Raw genomic sequence first — 23,290 nt, 5'->3', positions numbered from 1 at the left:
TCAAAAGGCAGGGCAAAACTGCATAATAAAAGTTGGACAAGCTTAACCTTAATTCTAACTCCACAAAGCACAGCACTGAGAAGCCCTCTAAAAATAAAGACAGCTGTATTGAAAAGGTCTCTGTTCCCTTAAGTTTCATTATTCAGACAGGAGTAATTAATGTTTGCAGATAGACAGATAAAGATTTACTTACAAACACAATTTACAAGGAAAACCAAAACAAAACCAAAAGACAGGGATTTTTTTTCCTTCATTCCCAATGAATTGGGCAAAACAACTTACAGTTCACCCTGGCCAAAAAAAAAAAAAAAAAAAAAAAGCCAGAAAAGCAATAATGGAGAAACAGCAATGGAGAAAAAGTTACCTCTAAAAAGGCTGGAATTCATATTACTAGTATCATTGTTATTTCTAAAAGGAACACAACCTTTTACTTGAATATTGTTTTTAAAAGCTTGAAAGGTACAATTACGCGACCTTCAAAGTGTTATTCATACAAACATAGTACCACTCTCAAGCAAAGCTTGTTACAGAATTACTTTAAACCAATAATCAACAGAATAAGCAGACTGTCTGATACTAAATTTAGTAATACAAAGCTCAAGAGATAATTGTTCATTTTAATCTAACATGACTTTATCCAAGCTTAGCTGTTCAAACCCAACAAGAGTATTTACTACTTAACCTCCTTATCAGTATGAAACAAATCTAAATGCTAAGAGTTTGCTACGTGTCTCCATCACATGGTTGGTCTTACTCCAAAAGTCAGTTTATCTCAAGTCCTATAAAATTCACAGAATAGAAAATGCTCTGTTTAAGTTCCCTGATTTCTCCCCAAAGCCCTAAGAAAATGGTAATGGAAGACTCCTAAAGTCCAATAGAGATCAAAAGCATGTATCCAAAAATGCTCTGATGTGGCAACCCTGTAAGTACAGTTCCACACAGAACTTTCTTTTTTCTAACCATCATTTTGTTAGCTAGACAGCTTTTAATCTTCATACAAAGAAGGACATTCTTCCCCATGTTAACAAGGGAAAGCAAAGAAAATCAAGTTAATATCTATATAATATTCTCAAATCCTGTTACTCAGAAATTTGAACTGCAGAGATCATATATTAATTACAGTTGTAAGGGACATCTGGAGGTGGGCTGTCTGGTCCCATCTTGCTTAAATTATAGCCAACTTCAAAGCTGAAGCCATCTTTTTTATCAGGTTGGTCAGCATGACAACCAGCCAAGCTTTATTTATCTGTAAGGACAGATACTCTACAGCCTTTCTGGGCAACCTATTCCAACGTGTAACAACATACTGCATGAAAAAAATTTCCTAATATCCAATCAGCACTTGCAATACTGCGTTTTGTGCGTGCTCTCCTTCACCTTTTCACTGTGCACCTCCAACATGAGTCTCACTCCACTCCATCTCCTCTGTAAGCTCCCAACAGTCAGCTGAAGACAAAATCTTCATGACAAGAATTACTCTTTTTCTAAAAATCTTCAAATCATAACCTGAAGATAGATCATTTATTTTACATGGAAGCCTTTACTTAATCAAATAATGTCATAATCTATCTTGTCTCAGCACGGAGCTTTCCAGCATGGAAAAAAATGGAGGATCTGCAGGAGAGATCCTGATCCTTTCCTTAAGACCATAAAACAGGAAAAAAAGCAGCTGTGGAAAGAAAAAAAGAAGCTATGTGCAGTTTGGTGTCTTCCAACTCATATCCCCAAATGCATTACCCCCGGAAGAAGCATTTGAAATCTATGATCTCATGTCTCGACAATAATTCCCCTTACGTCACAGAAAGTACTTGTATGCACAAAAATAAGCCCAATGCAATTTATTAGCACAACTTCTACCTTTTCTGTCACAGGTCTGCTCTGAAGGTAGAAACACACAAATGGGAAAAATAATCTTAGGTGAATGGAAGAAACAAAGAGTGAGAACAAGAAAGTCTCTTCATGCCCCAAAAAACTTCACAGCCCAAAGGTCTTCTCCAAATATTCTCTGCTCTGGTGAAACTTAAGGAACAAGTAGAATCCCTTGTTCACCCTCTCCCTTTTTGTTTGAAGTGCAGTGCTCCACTGCCAGCACCAATCTCCCTCGCCTGGGAAAGGAGAGGGGGCAAGCTGCCCTTGCATCGTACATCCAAGTCAGACCACGGTTGGGTCCCACGCTTTATCTGAGATGAAGGTTCTTGGTCCAGCCTGTCTGTACAGCAGAGCTCAGGCAAAAGGATACATACCCAAGATAATTTGGAAGAGTTGTTTCTTGTTGAAGGGGAGAAAACCTACAAACACACAGTTCAAGCAAAAGTTCCATTACGATTGAAGAATGGCCCTTTAATAAAGAAACTAACCTCCTCATCCCTTCACGGGTGCCATACCCTGTAAAGAAACGAGGCTTCCACATTCATTAACGCTGTCCTTGTAAAGTATTTCAAAAGAAACATTTGCAAAGAAGATTTTCCCACTTCATCAGTGAGTCACAAATACATGCTCATTACAAATTTCATCACAGACATCTCTTGTACAACTGCTGCACACATCTTCAAATGGATCAGCTTGCCCCCAAATGCATCTATTTCCTGATATTTTAAGGTATGAAAAATATTACAGCAGCAATCTTGCCTCACGTAAGGGCTACCCTTTCTGAGAAAAACTCAAACTTTCACACTTTCTTTATAAAATAAGAAGTGTTCAGAAATTTAAAAAACCCTCACTTTAAAAGCTTTAACTGCTGTGAAACATTAGCTTTCAGTGAACTGCAAACGGACAAGTGATCCATTCAGAAAGACTTCTGACATTCATCAGGTCCCAGGCTTAGCCAATTTTTGGAACAACTGATTTTAAAGGGATTAAAAATAGTAAGAGAAATGTTACAAAAAGTCATCAAGAAACAACAGGCTGTAGAATCAAGTACTGGCTCCTATTTCTTCTGCTTCACCTCAAAAACTTTAAATTTGAGCAATCTTGGGCCATCAAGTTCACTTAAAGTTTTAAGCTTCAATTGGTGCTGTCTGGTAAAACTTCAGTTTTATGGCCCTAGTACTTGAATAACAATTCTATTTCTGTTTCAGATTATAAAACTGCAGTTAGTTACCTTTTTTACAAAATTTCTGACGCAGTCAGAACAGAAACATTACATAACGTTCTCTCAGATAAAAGAAGTTTGAAAATAAATGTTAGGACAGTTTATGTCGTAAACTTTTAAAAAGCATTGCTTCCATCTTAGTCTATTTAACATTAAATATTTATTTTACATCTTTATGTAAGAGGCATTTGTTTTGAATGGCATCTGTTTTAAAAACAACTGTTTTAGGAAAAAAAAATGCTAAAATTAGCATGGACATTTCCCAAAATGGATTTTAAAGATTTAAGTATAAGCAAAGTTATTGTCTGCTGCAAATGTTCTCATGAATTCATTCAAGTTTGAACACTGATTCACTTTGAAAAACCATCACTAGAGGATAGACAATATGACTGAACAGTTTTGTCTGTTGTGGAGGGTGAATATTAGATAATCTAGCCTTACTTGTTAGAAATTGTAACAATTCAAGGGTATGCATATTCAATACTGCCTTCTACCTCTCCAGAAAAAGTAGCTGCATATTGAAAAACTTAATACTTTGCTGCACCACCTCCTTCGAAGATTATTTTCACTTAAGGTTCAGTATTTATATAAGGATCTTCTACTTTAAATTCCCTAATAAGGGAAGCATAGCTAAAATGAATTTTATGATTCTCTACACAGGTATTCCAGCTCCCATGCAGAAGTCTCTGAAATTACTGACACTACGCTTCCCATAAAGCAACACCTAAATCGTAATATTAAATAGATCTAAGTCATTACAAAAGCTGTCTTCTCTGAGAATGTTTTCCTTACTTTAAAGCAGAATAGAATACTATACACATTTATACATCATACATACACTGTACAATGTCTTTTAAACAAAAATAAAATCAAAATAGTAATACCATCGTTATTCTAATGAATGACACACAATATATGCAAAAATGTTGACATAGTTTCAGTGGGAATACTACTACTCAGTCCCAACTCAGTCAGAAAGATTGTAAAGTTTGATAACGTAGTCTTTAGCAAGAGAAAACATCCTGTCAACAGCCATTCATCAACTGGGGTATGCAGAAGGGTTCCTTAGCTGTTGAGACCATTCCACAAATAAGAAATTAACAAGTGTCTCAAGGACACTTGTTAAGAAGATCTGTTTGTAGAATAATGAGTAATTTCCCTCAAGGATGAGGGCCATGGTGGTATCAAAACTGCTAAAAAAATTTTTTTTAAGTTTATACAATTGTTACCTAGCTAAAGAATATGAATTTTGGGGTGCACTAGTCTATGCTTGTTTTCATACTCAGCTCTCGTTAGGCTACCACCAAGACGTCTCATAATGTAAAAAAGAAAAAAAGTCTCGTCTCAAGTAACTTCTATTAAGCTTCACTTGCCAGGAGCTTACAGTATGTCTTTCCAGTAACTTGCAAGTAATTTAACATACACATAAACATTTCAGAACTTATAGTAATTCCAAAGTACTGTGTTTGGCAGAATCAGAAGCAACTTCCATAAGAGTGTTCTAGAAATTAGAAATAACCCCTGCCTCCAAAACCAATGACACGTCAACACTGAAAATTGTGTCTAGTCACTTTGGGTGCCCTATTGAGTTTTATGTCTACACAATCAGGTTGCCAACTTTCCTTCTCAAAAGGCAGTCTGAAAGCAGTTTTAACAGTGTTTGTTAAGGATCTACCTTTGTGATGAACGCCACAAATAATAAAATAAGTTGAGGACAATTATTCTTTCTACACTAAAGTTTGAATGCATAAATGAACAGGATAAGAAGTCCTAAGGAACTTGCCTGTGGACTGTATAATGCAAGATTCCCATAGCAAAAGATACTATAACTAAATTTTCAAAGCACTTGTGATGAAGGCGTAGCGATGCAGCCTAATTCCAAAATTCACTTAACCAAGATTGCATTAAAAATAATATTAGGAAAACATCCTCAATTTTTGTGACTTACAGAGAAGCGCTGAGCACAGCTAACACTTATTTCTGAACGATAAGGACAAAAGAATTTATTCTGCACCAGTTACTAGCACAACTGGAGCAAGTGAACATGTTGTTGATGTTGCATATGACTCAGAGAACGTCTCATACACCTGACGACTAGCTGTACTGTATCTGAATGAAGACTTTGCTTGCTCTCAGTTCAACCCAAACTAAGAAGCAGGCAAGATCTTTCCAATTCAAGGATATCACTAGAGAGGATGGATGAAAGGTAGTCTGCAAGAATCATTAAAGACCATCCTAAATTATTTTTGTTTTCAGAAGCAGTTACACATTTTTCTACTTCTTGACCACATAAAAAGATACAACTGCCTATGAAATAGTATTCCGAAATTCTTTTTTCTATTAAACACAGTTCTTTTCTAGACCATTAAGGGGTCTCTTAAAGGTTTAAGCACTCATTCTGTAATTTGAGAACCATAAGAAACCTGTTCTGTACTGCCTAAATTAGTACAGCCTATTACAGAACATAAAAATGTAAGTACTAAGCACAATCTTAAAGTGCCAGCAGCTACAATGTCCTGTTGTATTACCTGTATTTACCTGCTCCTGTACAACTTGTTCTCTTGAAAGATTTTACAGGAACTATTCATGGGTTTTTGAACAGCTGCAATTTAGAGGCATCTAAAAGGTAGAATAATAGCAAACCTGCCACCTGAAAAAAAAAATCTTAGCAGTACGTTCTACTACAAGTTGCTGTATAAGTTCTCTTAGTTCCCCCAAAACCTTTCATAATACTGAAACAATTTCTACCTACTCATAACACATTAAACTGCAAAACACTTGTAGAGCAAGTCTTCCACTTAGATATAAAATATTCACTTCTAGAGGGAAAAAAATGCAGGATTATTTACCTGTCCTTATCAAGTAAGATTAACTGAAAAGCACAGCTGTTTTCTTAAAGAAAAATAAGGCTCTAAACCATCAAAGTATCAGAGAGAATAGGTCACTTGACATGTAAACACTACTTACACCTGCCACAGGAGAGTGTGAGAGTAGAGTAGCTATTAAATCATCTTCAATCTTGAAAGCAGCTTCTTGGATTTATGCCACAGAAAACTAGTCTATCGAGACACACACTCCTGACCTCAGATTGTTTCTGGAACAAGACTTCTGTTATGTGTAAACTCGTTATCTTTGCTATGCCTGTAACTGGCCTGCTAAGAATAACAAAATACGTCCCCTCTCCTTAAACTGTATCTAGTAAATGTATTCTCAAATCAAGGTGGAAAACTAGCCACACAAAAAGACAGGTCCTGATAATATCAAGCCAAACATATCAGCTCAGGTTTAAGAAAGCTTTCCTTTAAACATGGTTCTTAACAGAAAATGCCTTTTAAAAGATGGCACGAAATACCTCTGTCATTACTGTTCTTGCCTTACTTCCAACTCCTGCCTTACTTTTGTTATTTCTCTCATTCACTGCAGCTCAGAGTCTGCCATCAAGTTAAGAACATTAGGTACTCTTAAAAATGTTATTTTAAGATGTTATTCCCCTCTCTAGCTCTTCTGTAAACTGACATTGGTTATTTCAAAGTAAAGCCTTACAGTGTCAGTAAAGAGTAGTACTTTTATTTAGTATACACACAGACTGCCACAATTGCAGTTTACCATCTCTATCCATTTCTCTTTTATGGGAAGAGAGTTATGAAACAAGTATCCTGTGCCTAACCTTTCTAACCTAAACACTGTCACTCCGGATATGTACCACACTTTCCCAGCCACCATAAACAGAATGCAGAGCTTGGGACGCCCTAACTTTTCCCCTTTAGCATCCGTCCCTCTTTCCATTAGTATTTCGTCGCAAAATTTCCAGAAAATAGAAGCATCCAATACTGACAACACCAAGAAACCTTTGCTTTAGATTTTATATATATGCTGACTCTTTACATATGTGCTGGCTCTTAAAGCTTTGGTGCTTCACACCATACCTGAACTGAATTAACTGCTTGCTGCCTTTCCTTGAAAATGAATCAACACACACTTCTGGAAAGGTTCCAAATTCCTAGAACTCCTTTCCAAGTCACCAGAAAAACAAGTTGGAAGACTGGATTGAAGCAGTTTCAGGTCTTAACACACTTACAATACCTAACACTTGACTATAGGTCTTCCTAAGCCTACAAGAAAATGTTCACAAGTCAGTAATGAAAAACAATACTATCCAGAGTTTTTTTACTGCTTACAGCCAACAATTCCATTTCTCCCCTTGTAAGATTTTAATACCAGAATGAAAAACAAATCCCCCAAATGCCGCATACCTACTTTAATCATAATAGCTTATAAATAATAATCTCATAAACATACAGAGCTGTAGGTTCACATAAATTTATCCTCTAATGCACCCTGAATCTAAAGAACCTCTTTTGGTGAATCCCAGAGAAGATAACTATGTGAGTCATAAACAACTGTACTTACATACCTTTCTCTTCTGTACAGGAAAGCAAAAAAATCTTACTTTGGAAGAGTTTCCACTGATATAAGTCATAGTACATGCCGTCTCTTCCTTTCCCCATTCTATCACTAAAAAAAAAGTGGGGGGACCAATTCTCTTAAAAATATTTAAGATACTACAAAATATATGTAATAATAAAAAACAATTCCTACTTATGTGTGAAAATGTGTTGCCACTATGAAGCTTCAGGTATGTGATAATCCTACTGGAATACATTTTTCTTGTCAGATACCTCTTATTAGTTATTTGTTTAATCTCTGTATAGCCAGCCCTCTCTCCTGTTGAGACAACTTACACTGTGTCACTCCAAAGAGAGTGAGAGGTATTCAAAGGAAAGGTAAGGCTGTACGGCTAAGAGCAAGGTGAGGACAGTGAGATCTCCTCATCTCCTCCTTTCAACAGCTGTTATGTTGACTCAATTGCTTATGAAACAGAAGTCTTGGTTTCACCTTAATTTATTCTTTGGCCGTGAGTAAGACAGAGGTATTTTCCACAGTCAGCAACACAAGTGCTTAAATTGCCTCAAGGAGCATGAACCCCCTGCCTTTCCACCCAGTATCTTGTGTAACTGCAGTGTTGTACTAGCTGAAACACTCCTGCAAACGTGCTACGGAAGAGACTGGGAAAGTGATCTGCCTGCACGTTCCCATGTCATTCTTCATGGTTGAGGCATTACAGCTGTTCATGCTGCTGCACGGCAAACCACCCCAGCTGAATGCCTGCTTCCCCTTAACCTCTGCCTCCCTGCAAAACACACACATGCTTTTTCTGGGTCATCTCCCAGAGAAAAGCAAAAGAAGGAAATGAAGGAGGAGACAGCTTAAATCTGCACTGAAGATTTAACTGCAGAAACAGTCACGGCAGTGGTTTCACCACAACTCAACTCTTATCTAAACTGGCATTGTTGCAGCCTCCATCCACCGCTGCACCTCTAAGCCTTGTATTCACACTTCCTTTGTCCACTCAGCCCTGGCACACACCCATCTGTGTGGCAAATTGGTTTGGGGCGTTCAGCTGCTGAGATCGTTCAGCTGCTGAGATCTTCCGTATTATCTTCCTTTGTCAGGACTTGCATTCTATGCGAAAGGTGAATAAATAAGATGTTAACACTGGATCTCCCTTGCTTTTTCCTCTGGCTTCACTAAATAGCATCCATGAATCTTCACCCCACTCTACTTCCTTTTCAAGTCAGTAAGAAATTGTATCTTAGATGAAGTATCTAATTTTGCATTTTGCTATGTGAAACTAACTCAATGCCATTTTTATTGCTAAGTGCAGGATCCTGAGTCAAATAATGAAGACTAACAGGTTTCCATAATGCTTTAACTGACTGCAGGTTGCAGAATGTACATGGAACTAGAAGCACTGTTATCTGTTCAGACTCTCAGTATTTAAAGTGCATGACCACACTCACGACGACATTTAACTTTCAGAAAACAAAACAAACATCTCCTTCATGGCCTCTGTTCCCTGAGTTTTGATTCTGCACAACTTGAGATCATTCATGCTGGGAAATTACTTCCTTACCAACAGCAATCATTTTTTCAAACCTACAATCTCAGAAGCAAGCTATCCTTGGAAAGCTTAATAAATATTTTTTTTAAATATTTTTTTCTGTGCCAGAATTTGAACAACTGAGTATTTATTAGCATGTAGAGAGACAGAAAACAGCACAGGTCATCTGCCGTTCACTGGTTTTATTCCTAGAATTTTATGATGGCCATAAAATTCTGATTCCTTTTAGTGATACTGGTTGCACGTGAAGGAAAACAATCTTTTATCCTAAGCAAAAAATGCATGTTAAGCTAACAGAAAACCATGACAAACTTACTCTCTAGTTCTTCTTTCTCAAAGTTTGTATTGATAGTAGAGCTAATTTTGCCCATATCCACAACAGCTTCTTCATCATGACCCTGAAGAAACAAGACACAAGTTTAAGTTAAAACTAAATAGAACTATTTTTTTCTAAATTTCTAAATATAGTCTGCAGTTCTGAAAGTTTTCTAAAACAACACACTTTCAACTCTTAGAAACTGAGCAAGGAAGTGTCACTGAAAATCCACCCATCCAATTATGCAAGAAAACATTACCTTGTATTGAAGGAAAAACAGACTAAACCAACAGATATGCTAAATACCATGCAATTTCCTTTTGCAATGCTCTTTATTTCATCGTATCAAGGATCAGGACATACATTTCAGGAGCGTGGTATTCTTTTCGTTTTACACGCAGCAGCAATGAATCTACTTCAAAAAAACAACTAGCCAATTTATAAAAAGTTACGTAAGTTAACATTCAGAGATCTTGAACCCATTTGCTTAGGGGGCAACTCCTGTGTGAGATTTTCCAGCACAAGTAAGAAGCTTTTGTGAACCAAAGGTTATATAAAAGGGTGCCAAAAGAGTTAGACAACTTGGAGGTCTCTCCTAGACCGACAGTTTTGGAAAGATCAAAGTAACCGTTTCACTTGGGTTTCAACAACAGACAGCTTGTTAACCACAGCCCTATCTAATTCACATTTTTATGCACAAAGTTAGAAAACAGCAGTTGTAAGACAATCTGTTCAGATTCCGTTACTACTGAAACCATAGCACTCATAACACCAGTGCACGGTATTTGAAATAGATACAGGCCCAAGAATACGGTTTATCTATGAACATGTCCTCTAATCACATTCAGCACATGACTAAAGCAGACCTTTAAACACTGCCTTTTGCTCAATCTTAACAAAAATAAACCTTAAAATAACTGAGCAATAGAAAACTCATAATCTCACCTCAGACTTGACATCAAAACAACATTAAAGTTGCCTTTCTCCAAATGTTTGCATTCCGTAGAATACAGTCCACTTTTAACAGCTCGCAAATTACAGCCTCCTGGCAGAACTGGTTCTCCAAAAGAACTGCTGCCTACACTCAGGGTAATGCTTAACTTTACATCTAACTACGTATATAACGGCAGGCTAACTGCTGAAGAATGGTGTCCTTGCTCTTTCTGCTCCCTTGGGCATACACTTTTTTCCTTAAGTCAGATCTATCAATCATGAAGTCAGATACAAAGAGCTGAAGCAATGGATTCTTTATTTTTTTTTTAAACAACCTAATTATTTTTCCATTGGTCTGTTCATGAAACTTACTTTTCTTGTGGCCATATGACAGCTAGATCCACCATAAATAAATGTGATCACTGCTTCTGGCAGCAGCCCACTGGTACATTTACATCAATCAATGTGGGATCTGTGATAATGGTTCCATGAGGAAAAAACAAAAGCCTAAGTCAGGAATCTTATAGGGACTGGGAACCCTAACAGTTCTGACATTCACCTAAACTTTGATCTTAGAATTAGTCGATAGTGCCATGCTTTAAATATAGAATAGGTTTGTCATCTCACAGGGAAGTGACAAGGATTAAACACAACATACCTGTGTAACAGTTGTAAGTTAAAACATACCGTAGCAACCTCCACCAAACAGAAAAAAAAATTTGAACAGATAACTCCTTAGTCTTCCCAAAATAGATATTTTATAGTGTACTGTGCATACACACACAAAAAATCCAAATCCTTTGACTATTGAGGAACGTAGATTAAAGAATATGAACATGACAAATGGCACATACATGAAAAAAAAAATTTCAGATGAGGTTAAAAAAAAAGGTTAAAAGCAGTTAAACCACACAAAAAATAAAAGCAGTTGACACTATGTAGATAAGCAAGATACAAAAGAGTGACACAAGGCAGATTAAACCTCTGTGAAAACTAAATATAGGTCAATTCTGAGCTGTGTCCCTAAGAACAAGGTTTTTAAGAAAGGTGTTACACAGTAACATAAGTTTGTCACTGCTGCTTCATTGCAAAAGTAGAGTTTTGCATGTATGTTAGAAAAATCTAACCTCCTGATAGCTACAATTAAAAAATTCAGGTGATTAAACCAAAGTTGTGTCTGATGGGCAAATCTATGAAAATGTTACAGGGACGTATTAATAAAGAAGTGGCAGAAATTTAGAAAGTGTTATGGTAATAAAGGGCAGGGGGGCAGTAGTACATTCCTGTCTCCTACACACCAAAATAAAATCAAAGAGCCCTCTAGAAAATGCCTTCATAATGTAATTGGCCTCTCATCTCCTTGATAACCATTCCAGAGGTAGGGACAAAACACAGCTGCAAAGTGAGTCTTGGCTCTTATCTTTACTGAAGGATGTTATTTTCCAACACGGCTTAGGAAAAAATATTTTAACGTGTATAAACCCAATAGCAAAAAGAGGTCTCTAAGCAGCATTAAAAAGCTTAAGTTAACAATCTTTTGAGGTACCAAGTAAGTACAGCAAAACATTTAACTGCACCGGTAAGGCCGTAACACTACCAAGGAGGAGTCAAGCATACTTACTTTCCAATTTATCTCAGTGACACAGAAATAGAAAATTGTAGGACTGTAGTACACCCCAGTTTACAGAAACAGATATCCACACAAATCCTGCACATTACCAGAAAACTCAAAATAGAGATGGAAACAGATGAAGTACTACAAATCCTCCAAATTCTCCTAAGTGTCTTATAATATGAAAGAGAAAAAAACCCCTAATATTATGAAAACTGCTATCAAAACCTCTTCCACAACCAGCTTCATGGTTACAGCCATAAACTGCTGTAAAATACCCTGTACCTAACTCCCCTCCCTCCCAGCACCTCTCCCCCACCCGCCAATAGTCCTTTTAGGACACTAGGAAGCTTGCAAATCACAGTTTTTGAGCAATAAAGGAAGACACAAGTTTTCCTCCAGATTATACAGACTACTGCATACTGATAGAAAATTACATACACACTGTGGAAAATACACATGCAATGAAAGATTTTATATCCCAATAACATTTTGAAACTATACTTGCTGTATGCCTTATACCATGTTATTAATATTTATCACCCTTTGCTTTAGTAACAGAGGTACTTTGCCAACCTTATACATACAGAAGCAGCCTTCAAAACCACATCACGTGAAAGTAACATGCCTTTTGAGATTAGATTACAGAAAGGCATGCATGCCCTTGCAAACCGTTCTATCACTATCTCAAAGTACTCAACATATGCAAAGACTCTTCCAAGAATAAACCATTAGCAACCACAAATATCATACATGAAGAAAGCATATCACTTACAGCCTTTGTTTAGAAAAACACAAAGCATCATTTTAACATAAGAGTTTGTGATGCCAGTAGCAAATCCCGACATAAAATACTTTTGCCTTAGGCCAGGTAAAAAACCCCAAAATATTCAAATACGCTATAAAACTAATTCCAACCTACAACCTTTTCCTTGCTAAAAATAAAGTCTGTAGGGCAGAGGTTTCCAGTAACTACAGAAGATCTACCGTATCAGTTTAAGGCACAAAAGTGAAAGAAAACTGTTACAGTTGCTGAATCAAAACACATTCCCATTCTAGTTCTCTCTTCTACTTTCTGAACTTTTTACATACATAAACAAAGAAAAGTGGGACTGTTTAAATCTCATCAACTTCCCTTTTTTAGGCACAGAGAATTACTCCATCTTAAAGCAAGCAAGCATTCCTCTGCAGTTTCCCATCCATTTCATGTGAAACTTTATGTACAATAATCCCACAGATGCCCAAAAAAATGTTGATGAAGATGAGCCAAAGTAAAATTTAAGACTAACTTGAATGTATGTACTTCTCTTTTCAGTTAGAGAAGAAGGAAAAAAACCAACACAAGCAGCAACCAAAGTGCCCAGGCACAGATTAAGCCTTCACCTTTGGTTTCTTTTTTCACAAGGAGATGGTCATTTATAAAAACAGAACAAATCCAGAGTACTTCAAGGGGAAAAAAAAAAAAAAAACAAACAAAAAAATCCTAGTACATTGTATTAAAATATAAAAAGTATACTTTTTCCTAAAACCAAATTTGTGGATACTCACAAACGTGCTGTAGAAACAACCTTCCAGTAAAACCTTTGTATTCAGCCAGAGGTGCCTACATACACCACATGTTTTCTCAGCCTTCCAACTTTCCCCAGCATGAAAATGAAACCCCTTTTTAACTGTTGCAGACCAGACAAGACTTTCAAAAACTCTTTGCTCTAACAGAATCCCAGCAGGATTCCTCTTGCCACCTCTGATTTTCAAATGTCTTCTCTTAGTCCAGGAGAAAAGAGTAATTCCCTTTTCACTGCAGACAAACAAGTATCAAGAAATTGTTTATGCTTTACTTTTTTACCTTCTCAAACATCTGTCTTCATTTAGTATGGTACACTTTTCATATCTAAAATACTAATGCTACATGTTTTTAAAAAGTAGTATTTTTTAAAAGTCAATCCTAAATTGCACTAATCATTAAGGAAAGCACTCAAGTTTGCAAGAATTAAGTTCTCAAGCTCCAGCAGCATGTGTTAGTTACCATCTAGTGGACTGGCACAAATATGATGCACAGAATATTAAATCTAAAGGAAACTTTCCACTGTCATCTGTACAAGTTCTTCTCACCATGCAACTTGCCTAACCTTACGTAGTCACATACACGACAGACCTCAGATGGGCACGCTGCCAAAGTGCATTACTGAATAACCACTTCCAAGAGATAAAACTTGCTAGCAACACATTTTTAAGGTACTTGAAATGTAGTTCAACCAATTCCTTCTGCTGATGGTGATAATACAAATGGCTGATACAGTTAACTGTAAACCTTTGAAATGTAAGAGTAATACAGTAATTGTGTTGAGAATAATTTGAGCTCAACTTTTAAAACCATTACTTAGCTAAGTCAATGTTCACGTGCTCCATTTACATCCCCTCAGCCCAAAGTTCTTCCCCAGCAGAGTTGGGGAACTACTTGCAGCACCAGAAGAGATAGTACTAGTGTTCATGGGAATAAGTAGGACACAGGAGAGGATGCAAACAAAAAACCCACCCCACCAAAAAAAAAATTACATTACCACTGTCATGCTACAAAGAACGTTCGCTGCAGCATTTATTCAAGTAGATGTAAATGCTAAAAAAAAACAAACCAAAAAACAACCACAGGAAGGGGGTAGGGAAGGTGTTCATATCTATTTTTTTCCCCAATACATCTGTCCCTGGCCAAGAGTTTAAAACTTCTAATTTTGATTATATTCTACTACAACTGCCTACACCATCACAGTGAACATACATATTGCTCTATGACTGTAATTATATCCCATCCTCTCCAGCTTGAACAGAAGGCAAATACTTCCCCCGCTCCTTCCCACAAGAACCCATGCATACATCTCTGCCTTTGTAGAGACACCAGATCTGGCAGATGGGATTTAGCTCTCAGGCTGGAATGTGGCACCAACAAACCATTCTTTCAAAACACGAGCACACACTGCTTATAGACCCAACTGGTAAACCTATACATCATGCTACTGTACATCAACAGCATGTGAGAATTTTTTGCACAGTGCATTTTGCTCTTCATACTTTGCTCTTCATTCTTTCATCATCAGTACATAGGAGCAGTTAAGCTGGATCAAACCATCCATCCAACCCACCATGCTGTCTTCAAGAGGATACAACCGTAGAGGCCTACAGCAACTTCTCAATAAACTTACAAATCAGAGTAAACAGAATTCAAAATCATGGCTTGACCTAGACCTAAGAAGCATAGTCAAAGCAGTATTTTTGTCATATCATCAAGCCCTCACTTTGTTGGATCTGCATTCAGAACACAGGCATGATAGCCACCAAGGCTCCAGTAACAAAAAAAATAAAATTAAATTAACAAAAATTAAGAACATTGCTCTGCTTGAAAAATAAAAGCTTAGCTGGAAAAAGAAATTAAAACCTTCATTTTGACCACATATCTCAAAGATGACTAAAGAGGAACTACAAAACCTGATTTTGCAGCTGTTTTCCGCATATATGTATGTACATATATAAAATATTTTAAAACTCACCTTTTTATAGATAGATACACGTACAAACTCATTTGTCAAACAGCTACTGAAACATATTATTCAGAATAATTAAGAACCAGTAGGGTAATTCATGATTCATTTTCACAGCACCACTTCCTAAGTGGTTTGTTTCAGAAGCTTACATTTCTGTTGTAAGCACACATAGTACTCCATGTAGTGAGTCAGGAAATAAAACACATCTCTGATTTACAGGATGCACATACAGCCTCTTCTCTATCCATTCGATCTCCCAGAACTGCAAGCTAATTAGCACTAATACTTTGGGGGGGAGGGGGCAGTGTCAGAGAAGACCAGTGTTATCTCCTAATTTCATAGGCCTACAAATCCACCAGTGACAGCAACCCTGGAAGTGATAAGAAAAGAAATCAGAAAATTAGTATGTTTGTTAATGTCATCTGTGACTACTGTAAGCAGAGTTCAATTACAACCATTCTACCTCTGGCAATCATCAGCACTAGGTCTACGCTATAGCTCTCCCACTACTACCTATACAGAGCATCGAGTAGCCGTAGTTCTAAGAGAGAATAAATTAGGAAGGGCTTTTTGACGTGGTTCACCTACAGGAACAACTAACAGCAGCACTTGGTACGTTCTACATACATTGTTTTACTGCTCTGTCAGATTGATTCTGCTTTTAAACCAAAGGTAAGATGAGCCAATGGTGGGCAAGAGGGTGGGCATCTCTGGTTGCTGCCTCCTTGAAGGACAGCCAGGATACGAAAAATCAAAGTTCTTTCTAAATAGTAGTAAGTGAAGGTATTATTCAGTCTATTAAACAGTTTTTAGCTGAACTGCAAAGCAGTTCTATAAATGCATTTGAAGTAAGTTCTTTGGGCATAGTATTGGTCTACACAGCAATACTGTATCTTCAGAAGTTGCCAAAGTGATGAAACACTACCAGCTAAATCAAGCACATCAACCTAACAGCCAAGTGAAATGCACCAAATATAAATGGGCCCTGTCTCATTTTGTCAGCATAGAATTTTCAGCTGGCCTTGCCCTCCATACATATACGGATGAGAGTAAAATTAGTAATAACTCAAAAACAGAACACTTGCCAGGTTTAAAATAGGAAGCATACCATACTGATAGGTTCCCCCTTGCTTTTATTTGCTATGGTCTCATTTGCACAGGAACAGTTGCTTTCCAGATTCCCTCCACCCCCCCACTAGTGGGTATTCCTCAAGCACTACAGGAAAAACACCAGTACAGCTCAAGTGTTTTGGTGTTGCCCTTGCTCCTCCTCACCTCTTCTTGTGAATTTTATCTGCGGTTATACCATTACTATTTTATACGACTATACTCACATGTAAATGAAGATCCCTCCTAATGAAAGCAACACTCAGTGCGTCACAGGAAGGTTTGACGCTTAGATTTCAGTAAGACCATAGCTATAACGAAAGAGGTTAGGATTACTTAAAGAAGTTTTTCTAGCCTACTAATCCTCTCATTAACTGCTCAGCTTACCCTACTAAATACATCTGACCAATCTCCTTCTAGAAGACTTACAAAAAACACAGTATCTATACAAACCTTCGGTTTGGATGAGTATGTCCAACAGACATCAACAGACTTCAACAAGACTCTCCAGAAGTTGCACTTTACTTTTTACTTTTACTTTTCCAAAACTGTTACGTGGAGGACATTAAAGACAGACATGTATGTGTGCTACTTTACAAAAAAACAAACAAACAAACAAAAACAAACAACAAAAACAAACCACAACAACAAAAAACCCCAACCACACTTTCAGAAAAAAGCAGTTATAAATATGTTAATATTTTGCTTCCTGCACAGTTGAACATTCAGTGTTTACAAATAATTTCATTTCAGCGGTTCTAGCAGGCCTTACTCTGGCCACTATCACGCCGAGTGTCACAACCTGCAAGACAAGCCATGTCCCACACAAATCAGACATTAGTCTTTGGACAGTAAGTGCTTGTGTTAATCAGAACACAAAATTAAAGCCAGAAAGAAAACGAAGCATAAACGCTGACAAGAGACTGGTCACGTCAGTGACTGGCCGTCAACTACAGCACGCCGCAGCAACTTGTCAAAAAAAAAATTGGATCAGAATGAACACAAGAAAAAGGGATGGTTTGATTAATATTAAGGCATGACTAAAATGCAAGAGAATATTTGATTAAAATTAGAAGCCCATTTGAATCCAACCAGAGTGTTCTGCAAGCCAGAAAATTTACCACTACACATAGCAAATAATGTCACCAATCCAACACAAGATATCAAGTTGCATATCTGACATTATAGTAGTCATTTTACAAAGTTGCATTTTATTGCTGTCTCACAGCACTAAATTTCATTCAGAGAAAATCATAGCTCCGTTCACTTCAGTTTTTAAAGTTACAGTTAAAAAAAAAAAAAGGCAATTTCCCAATAGTCACACTGAAGTTTCTCTAAATTTTAAGGCCCTAACACTGTAATGAGTGAAGTATATAGTTTATACATTGCACTCCTTCATTCAAAATTGAACAGTCCTGTGACTATAGTATGCAAAGTAGTAGACGCTTTGCATCTAGGCACCTCAAATCTTTGCCTAGTCTTCTAGGCACATGCATGCCTGAGAAAGTTCTGTGTCCAGAGCTGAAGGTAGCACCACTATGAAAATAAAAAAATCAACCTCTGTACTACAGAGACCCTAACAAACAAGACCACTGCAATCAGATGCATTCTAATATGTCTAAATGAAACTCTTACTACTTATGCTCACAAAAGGAAACAGACAATTTAGTGGTCATCTTACAAATTTTATATAAAACAACTCAGGGGTCTTTAAAGCTTTACGGCTTAGGAAAATTCCACCCCATAGATTTTTGTTTCCAGGGAACTCTATAGTAATCCTGTTACACACTGCATTGCAGTTAAATGGCAGTGATAAAGACTACCCATACAAGAGCTAAGCAATTGCTTGTAACACTAATACTAGAGCTCACTGCTTCATTGTAGAAATCCCCACAAATGGAGTTTTTTAGCTATGCCACTGTAGTCTGAAGAAAACACTACCTCCATAAACATTTTACCTCAGTTACACAGATCATTAAGTTAACCTTTTTCTTTTTTTTTTTTTGGTCAAAAGGAACAATCAATAGGCTGTTTCAAGATTCTTTACCAGAAACTTCCCTGCTATACTTGCACAGAATTACTCAAAGTCACAGCTTATAACCTCCAAATTAAGACAAGCTGACTCAAAATAATGCAAAAAAAAAAAAAAAAAAAACCAACCAAACACACTCCACACTCAACCACTCTCAGAATCTGGTAGTATACTCTTGTGATTGTAAAAGCACATTTTCTTTCTGAATTAAGCCAGTTACTATGATTAAGCAACTCTAACTACACTGTATCACTTGCATCAAAGCACGTTCGAACCATTACAAGGTTATACAGCTGCTATTTACATACAGGTTGCATTTTCTTCCCTGGAGGAGTTTCTTCCATGCTGATGTGCAGAAGCGGAGAACGCCCTTGTACGAGACCCTGTAATGAACCTCCCAGGAGATCAGAGACTGCGCGTACATGACTGCTTTAGCTCGCTCTGCTTCACACAGATGTGCTTTGGGAAACCGCTCCCCAGCCCCGCAGCCAATCGCGAATCTCTCATCTCCCAGGCCACTGATTACAACTACCACAGGGTCGCACGAGAGCAGAATGGACAAGACGGCATGCCTTCAATTCCAGCTCAGAGAATACCAAAAAAGGAACTGAAACAGAGTTCGAGACTTAACATTTTCTGCATCAACAACAGCTAAGAACAGCTCCAAGGCTATATTTTTGCTCTGATCCAAGACTTCATTAGCACTACAAAATGAAAGCACACTTGTACCTCGGGTCCCAGAACAGAACAACCCAGAAGTCAAACATCTGTTACGTGTGTTTATAGCTTTTATTATTGACCTTTCACAGAATACTCATTCCAAAGCAGGGTTTTTTTGACATACGCCATATATTCTTCAGCAAAATTAACCAAGGCTTACTGAAAAATCCTCAGGTGTTTTTTTTTTCTTCCAGTTAAAGAAGTAAAAAGGCCATGCTGTTAATTTCAGGTTTTCTTGCAGAATAAGATGGCTCTCTGTTTCAGGTATGATAGAGTAGCTATACTTTTTCTTTGCTTAAGCCAACCTTAGAAAAAGACTACCTCCACTCTAGTAGATCAAATTCAGAGCTTCATTTCACTATTGCCCTCTTCATCACTGACATACCTTCATCTCTTTGTCCCATCATATAACACATGGGAAAAGTGGCTCTTTAAGGCATTATCGATAACTTAACCTTCATGACATGACACTGCCTTCCTTGTTCTTTTTTTTCTTTCATTCCTACTTCTTAGATGACGAGAACTCTAGTAACGAAGCTGGACTGGTGCCATCCCAACCAACGAACAAACGAACAACTTGGACAAAACAAAATAACGTACTGTTCATAAACTTGGGGCAAATACCACCAGCCAAAGAAACATACTGTGCAACTGTGAAGATGGTATTTATCACCTAGCAGTTCAGAAATCAGAAGACCACATTCAGTTTCCCTCACTGCCTTTCTCACTCCAGAAAATTCTCTAACCATAGACTAATAAAAGTATTCTCAGATAGTGCTGACAAGAGAATTTAACAGTAGTTTGTTTCCACTCTGTAAATAGATGTTCACTCTAACATGTGTGTGAATATTTTCATTTAAAAGCTACTGAAGGCCTCTCGGTTGCTACATGTAAATGACCGTAAACTAAGTGATTCATATAGGAAGAACAAAGTTAAACAAAAATATCAGATACTCCAGCTCTTAGTGATCTCTTCTCAGCTGAGGATCCTAAAACAAATCTATTCTTTTCCTAATGCAGAGCACAGATTGGTACAGTTCTTCAGCTACTCAGAGGACTACTGAAACAACTTTGCTGAACTGTGTTCTGGCAGCTCTCCCACACTTTAATGCAGTCTTCCTTAGCATAAATCCATACTAGAAGTACTTCAATTTCTGAAAGTACAAAGTTGGTTTGCTTAGGTTGGGGGAGCGGGGAGGAGAAGGCTGGCTGTTCCTTTGGGACAGAATAAGGCGGGGCGGGGGGTGCTTGGAATCACACCTTTGATTTTTTTTTTACAAGTTTTGGAAAGAATACTTACTTGGTTTGGAAACTTAAAAAAAAAAAACACAACCTCTCTGAAGCAGTTCATTGACATCTCTTTCTAGTCTGTAGTCAACTGATTCCTAGCTAATAGTCACTCAGTCGTAAAACAAAAAAAAAAAAAAAAGAGAAAGCAAAGAACATGCAGATGTAGAGCCAAGCTGAAAAATTCAACGTTCTAAAAAACAGACAAGTTTTTTTCAGACATATGGAAGTTTTTGTCTTTTGTCCCAAAATACTTTGTGGATAAACATCTGCTCTTACCTAAGAATAAATACCAGGGAAAAGCTTCGCATTAGATAGAGAACACCACAGCAACTTCGAACTGCAACTGCCTCAACACGCTTAACTACGGAAGTATTCTAAAACAAACTGTAGGTAAATATATACAAAATTATCACATACTTGAACATGTTCAGTTGCAACAGTGTGAGAACTCAGAGCAAAACTATTTGTACTGCAGCAATATTTCAATCATATGCTTGATGCTGAAAAAAAAAAAATCTTTATGAAGTGTATGAGGGTTTTATTTATTTTAAATAAAAAGAAACATAAGTAGCTATCATGAAACTTACACTTTTTCCATGAACCTTTCCTTCTTAATTTTCACTTTCATACCCCTTCAAGTTTCACTTATTTGATATTATCTCTGGCTATAAAAGCACTTTTTTGGAAAGACACATCCAAAAAATATGTATCTGTTCTCCAGACAGAAAAGGAAGATTTCGTCTGAGCTCTTAGCAAAACTTTTAATCTTTTCCAAAGCGATATATAGTCCATGATTTCCTTGTAAGCAGCACAGGCTTTGGACTAATTCCAAAACCTCTGTTAACCATGGGGTGGAATGCAGAAACGTTTACAACGGATTAGAAGAGTAATTCGCATGTCACTTGCTATGACTAGTTTCTGGATCAATCTGTAAAAATATCACCTATCACATCTTTAAGCAACACTAGCATTAACATACCAGCAAGCTGCTTATATTACTACAGCCACAAGCTCTTCTCTCCTGCCCTCCAAATTTTGCTCTTCACATGAGAGAGCAATTATGATCCCAGTCTTATCGTGAAGTGGCAGTAAACTGCCTCATTGCGGGGTCTGCAGTGTCTCTAGCAGGCAGAGCTGTGCTTAATCCGCCATTCTGAGGTAGCAGGACACAAGCACCTTTTTATTTGAAGTAGCTGCGGTGGGCAGGACTGTGCTCTCAGCAGGATTTACCACATGAGCTCAAGCCCAGCGCTATGAGACCTAGCCACATAGGAGCACAAGGAAACTGAGTGCTCATTTGCTTGTGAAGAGGCTATACTGTCATACCCACACATCTACCTCTGTAAATTGATATACCTGGTATGAGGTTTCCATTGATACATTAAAACCCTCTTTTGGGGGGTGGAGGGTGTTAAGAGTTGCATCCAGAATCCAACCTAACCCTTCCTTGTACGAACCAATTACAAAAAATGAACATTACAATCTTTTCTAACATTGCAGCCCAAAAAACCAACCGAGTCCACTTCAATCTTTCTTCATGTATCAGAAAGGATAGGCATCTATCAAACCCAAAGCATCTCTCTTTAGAAAAGAACATAAAAAAACAAGGAATACTTACCCATGAGACAGTAAGACAACACTTCTAAATGAGGCTTTATTTTGGATTGAGGGGGGTGGGTGGCCCAGGTCACAGAGGAGTCAGGAGGGGAGGCAAGGTGCCAGGAAATTAAGATGATGCAGGAGCAAGTTGTACACACACACACTGTCTAATGGTAGTACGTCAAATACCGCTACAGATGTTTTTGTTCAGCTTATTAAGTGGCAATCTACTAATTCATATTAAGAACAGCTTCCTACAGGTTTTCTAGTACACATAAATTAAATATAAGATATTCCTCTGAGGATATGTTATTCCCTAGCAAGGGAACACAGAAATGTTTGTAGACAGTGGCTCATCATTTAATGAATTAGAACTATCCATAATAATCAAGAGTTTGACTGCTGTCCTGGTTTGGCCTAAACCAGGCCAATTTTCCTTTCAGTGATTTTTACTTTCAGCTAAGTCTCTTCTAAGTAACTGCATCTTCTGAAACTAACTGCATGTTTTGCAGACAGCGTCTGCTTCCAGGACTGAAAACGCTCGAAGTTTGTAGTTATAACTGAGGCACCGGTAGGGATGTTATGCAGAAAGGCTCTTGCTGTACTTAGTCTTAGAGAAACCAAGGTCACTGCTAAATTCCTCACTGCTTACGAGTGAAGAGCCGAAGGGGGGTCGCACCTGCAGGGAGGAGCGGACAGGGCAGGTGACCCAAAATTGACCAACGAAGGTATTCCATCCCATACACGTCATTCTCGGTATAAAGTGGGGGGATCACGAGGGTCTCGCTCTCTTTCTGCTATGGCCGGCGTCCGAAGAGGACTCTGTCTGTTTTCCTGCTGCCCCCGATCCCGATCCGTGCATCCCTGAATCCAGCTCTCAACCGTCTCTAGGCCGAGCCTGGGCCTTCCCGGAGCCTGCCCTGCAGTGCCGGTGGTGACATGACCAACAGCGGGGGAGCTCAATCTTGGTTGTGTATACATTTGGTTATTTCTATTATTATACTCTTTTTCATTATTATAGTTTATTAAAACTGTTTTAACTTTCCAACCCATAAGTCTCTCTCCCTTTTCCCTTTCCCTTTCCCTTCGGGT

At 37.8% G+C, this 23,290-nt stretch overlaps 1 protein-coding gene across 6 annotated transcripts in view; it reads right to left on the bottom strand.

Moving 5' to 3' along the window:
- SLC4A7 (solute carrier family 4 member 7) overlaps positions 1 to 23,290 on the bottom strand; it is a 100,409-nt gene that overhangs the window by 52,444 nt on the left and 24,675 nt on the right. For 4 of the 6 annotated variants that reach the window (XM_068405023.1, XM_068405026.1, XM_068405027.1 and 1 more), the window contains exon 2: positions 9,370 to 9,451. In XM_068405023.1, coding sequence (XP_068261124.1) covers positions 9,370 to 9,451 — 82 coding nt within the window. Of the gene's footprint in view, positions 1 to 9,369; positions 9,452 to 10,674; positions 10,740 to 18,897; positions 19,004 to 23,290 lie in introns of those variants that run through there. The other 2 variants (XM_068405024.1, XM_068405025.1) reach the window with 2 other exon arrangements.

The sequence above is a fragment of the Nyctibius grandis genome, chromosome 7 (assembly GCF_013368605.1).
Source record: "Nyctibius grandis isolate bNycGra1 chromosome 7, bNycGra1.pri, whole genome shotgun sequence".
Taxonomy (NCBI): Eukaryota; Metazoa; Chordata; class Aves; order Nyctibiiformes; family Nyctibiidae; genus Nyctibius; species Nyctibius grandis.
The sequence above is the reverse complement of the archived record's forward strand: the minus strand, read 5'-3'. Positions and strand labels throughout refer to the sequence as shown.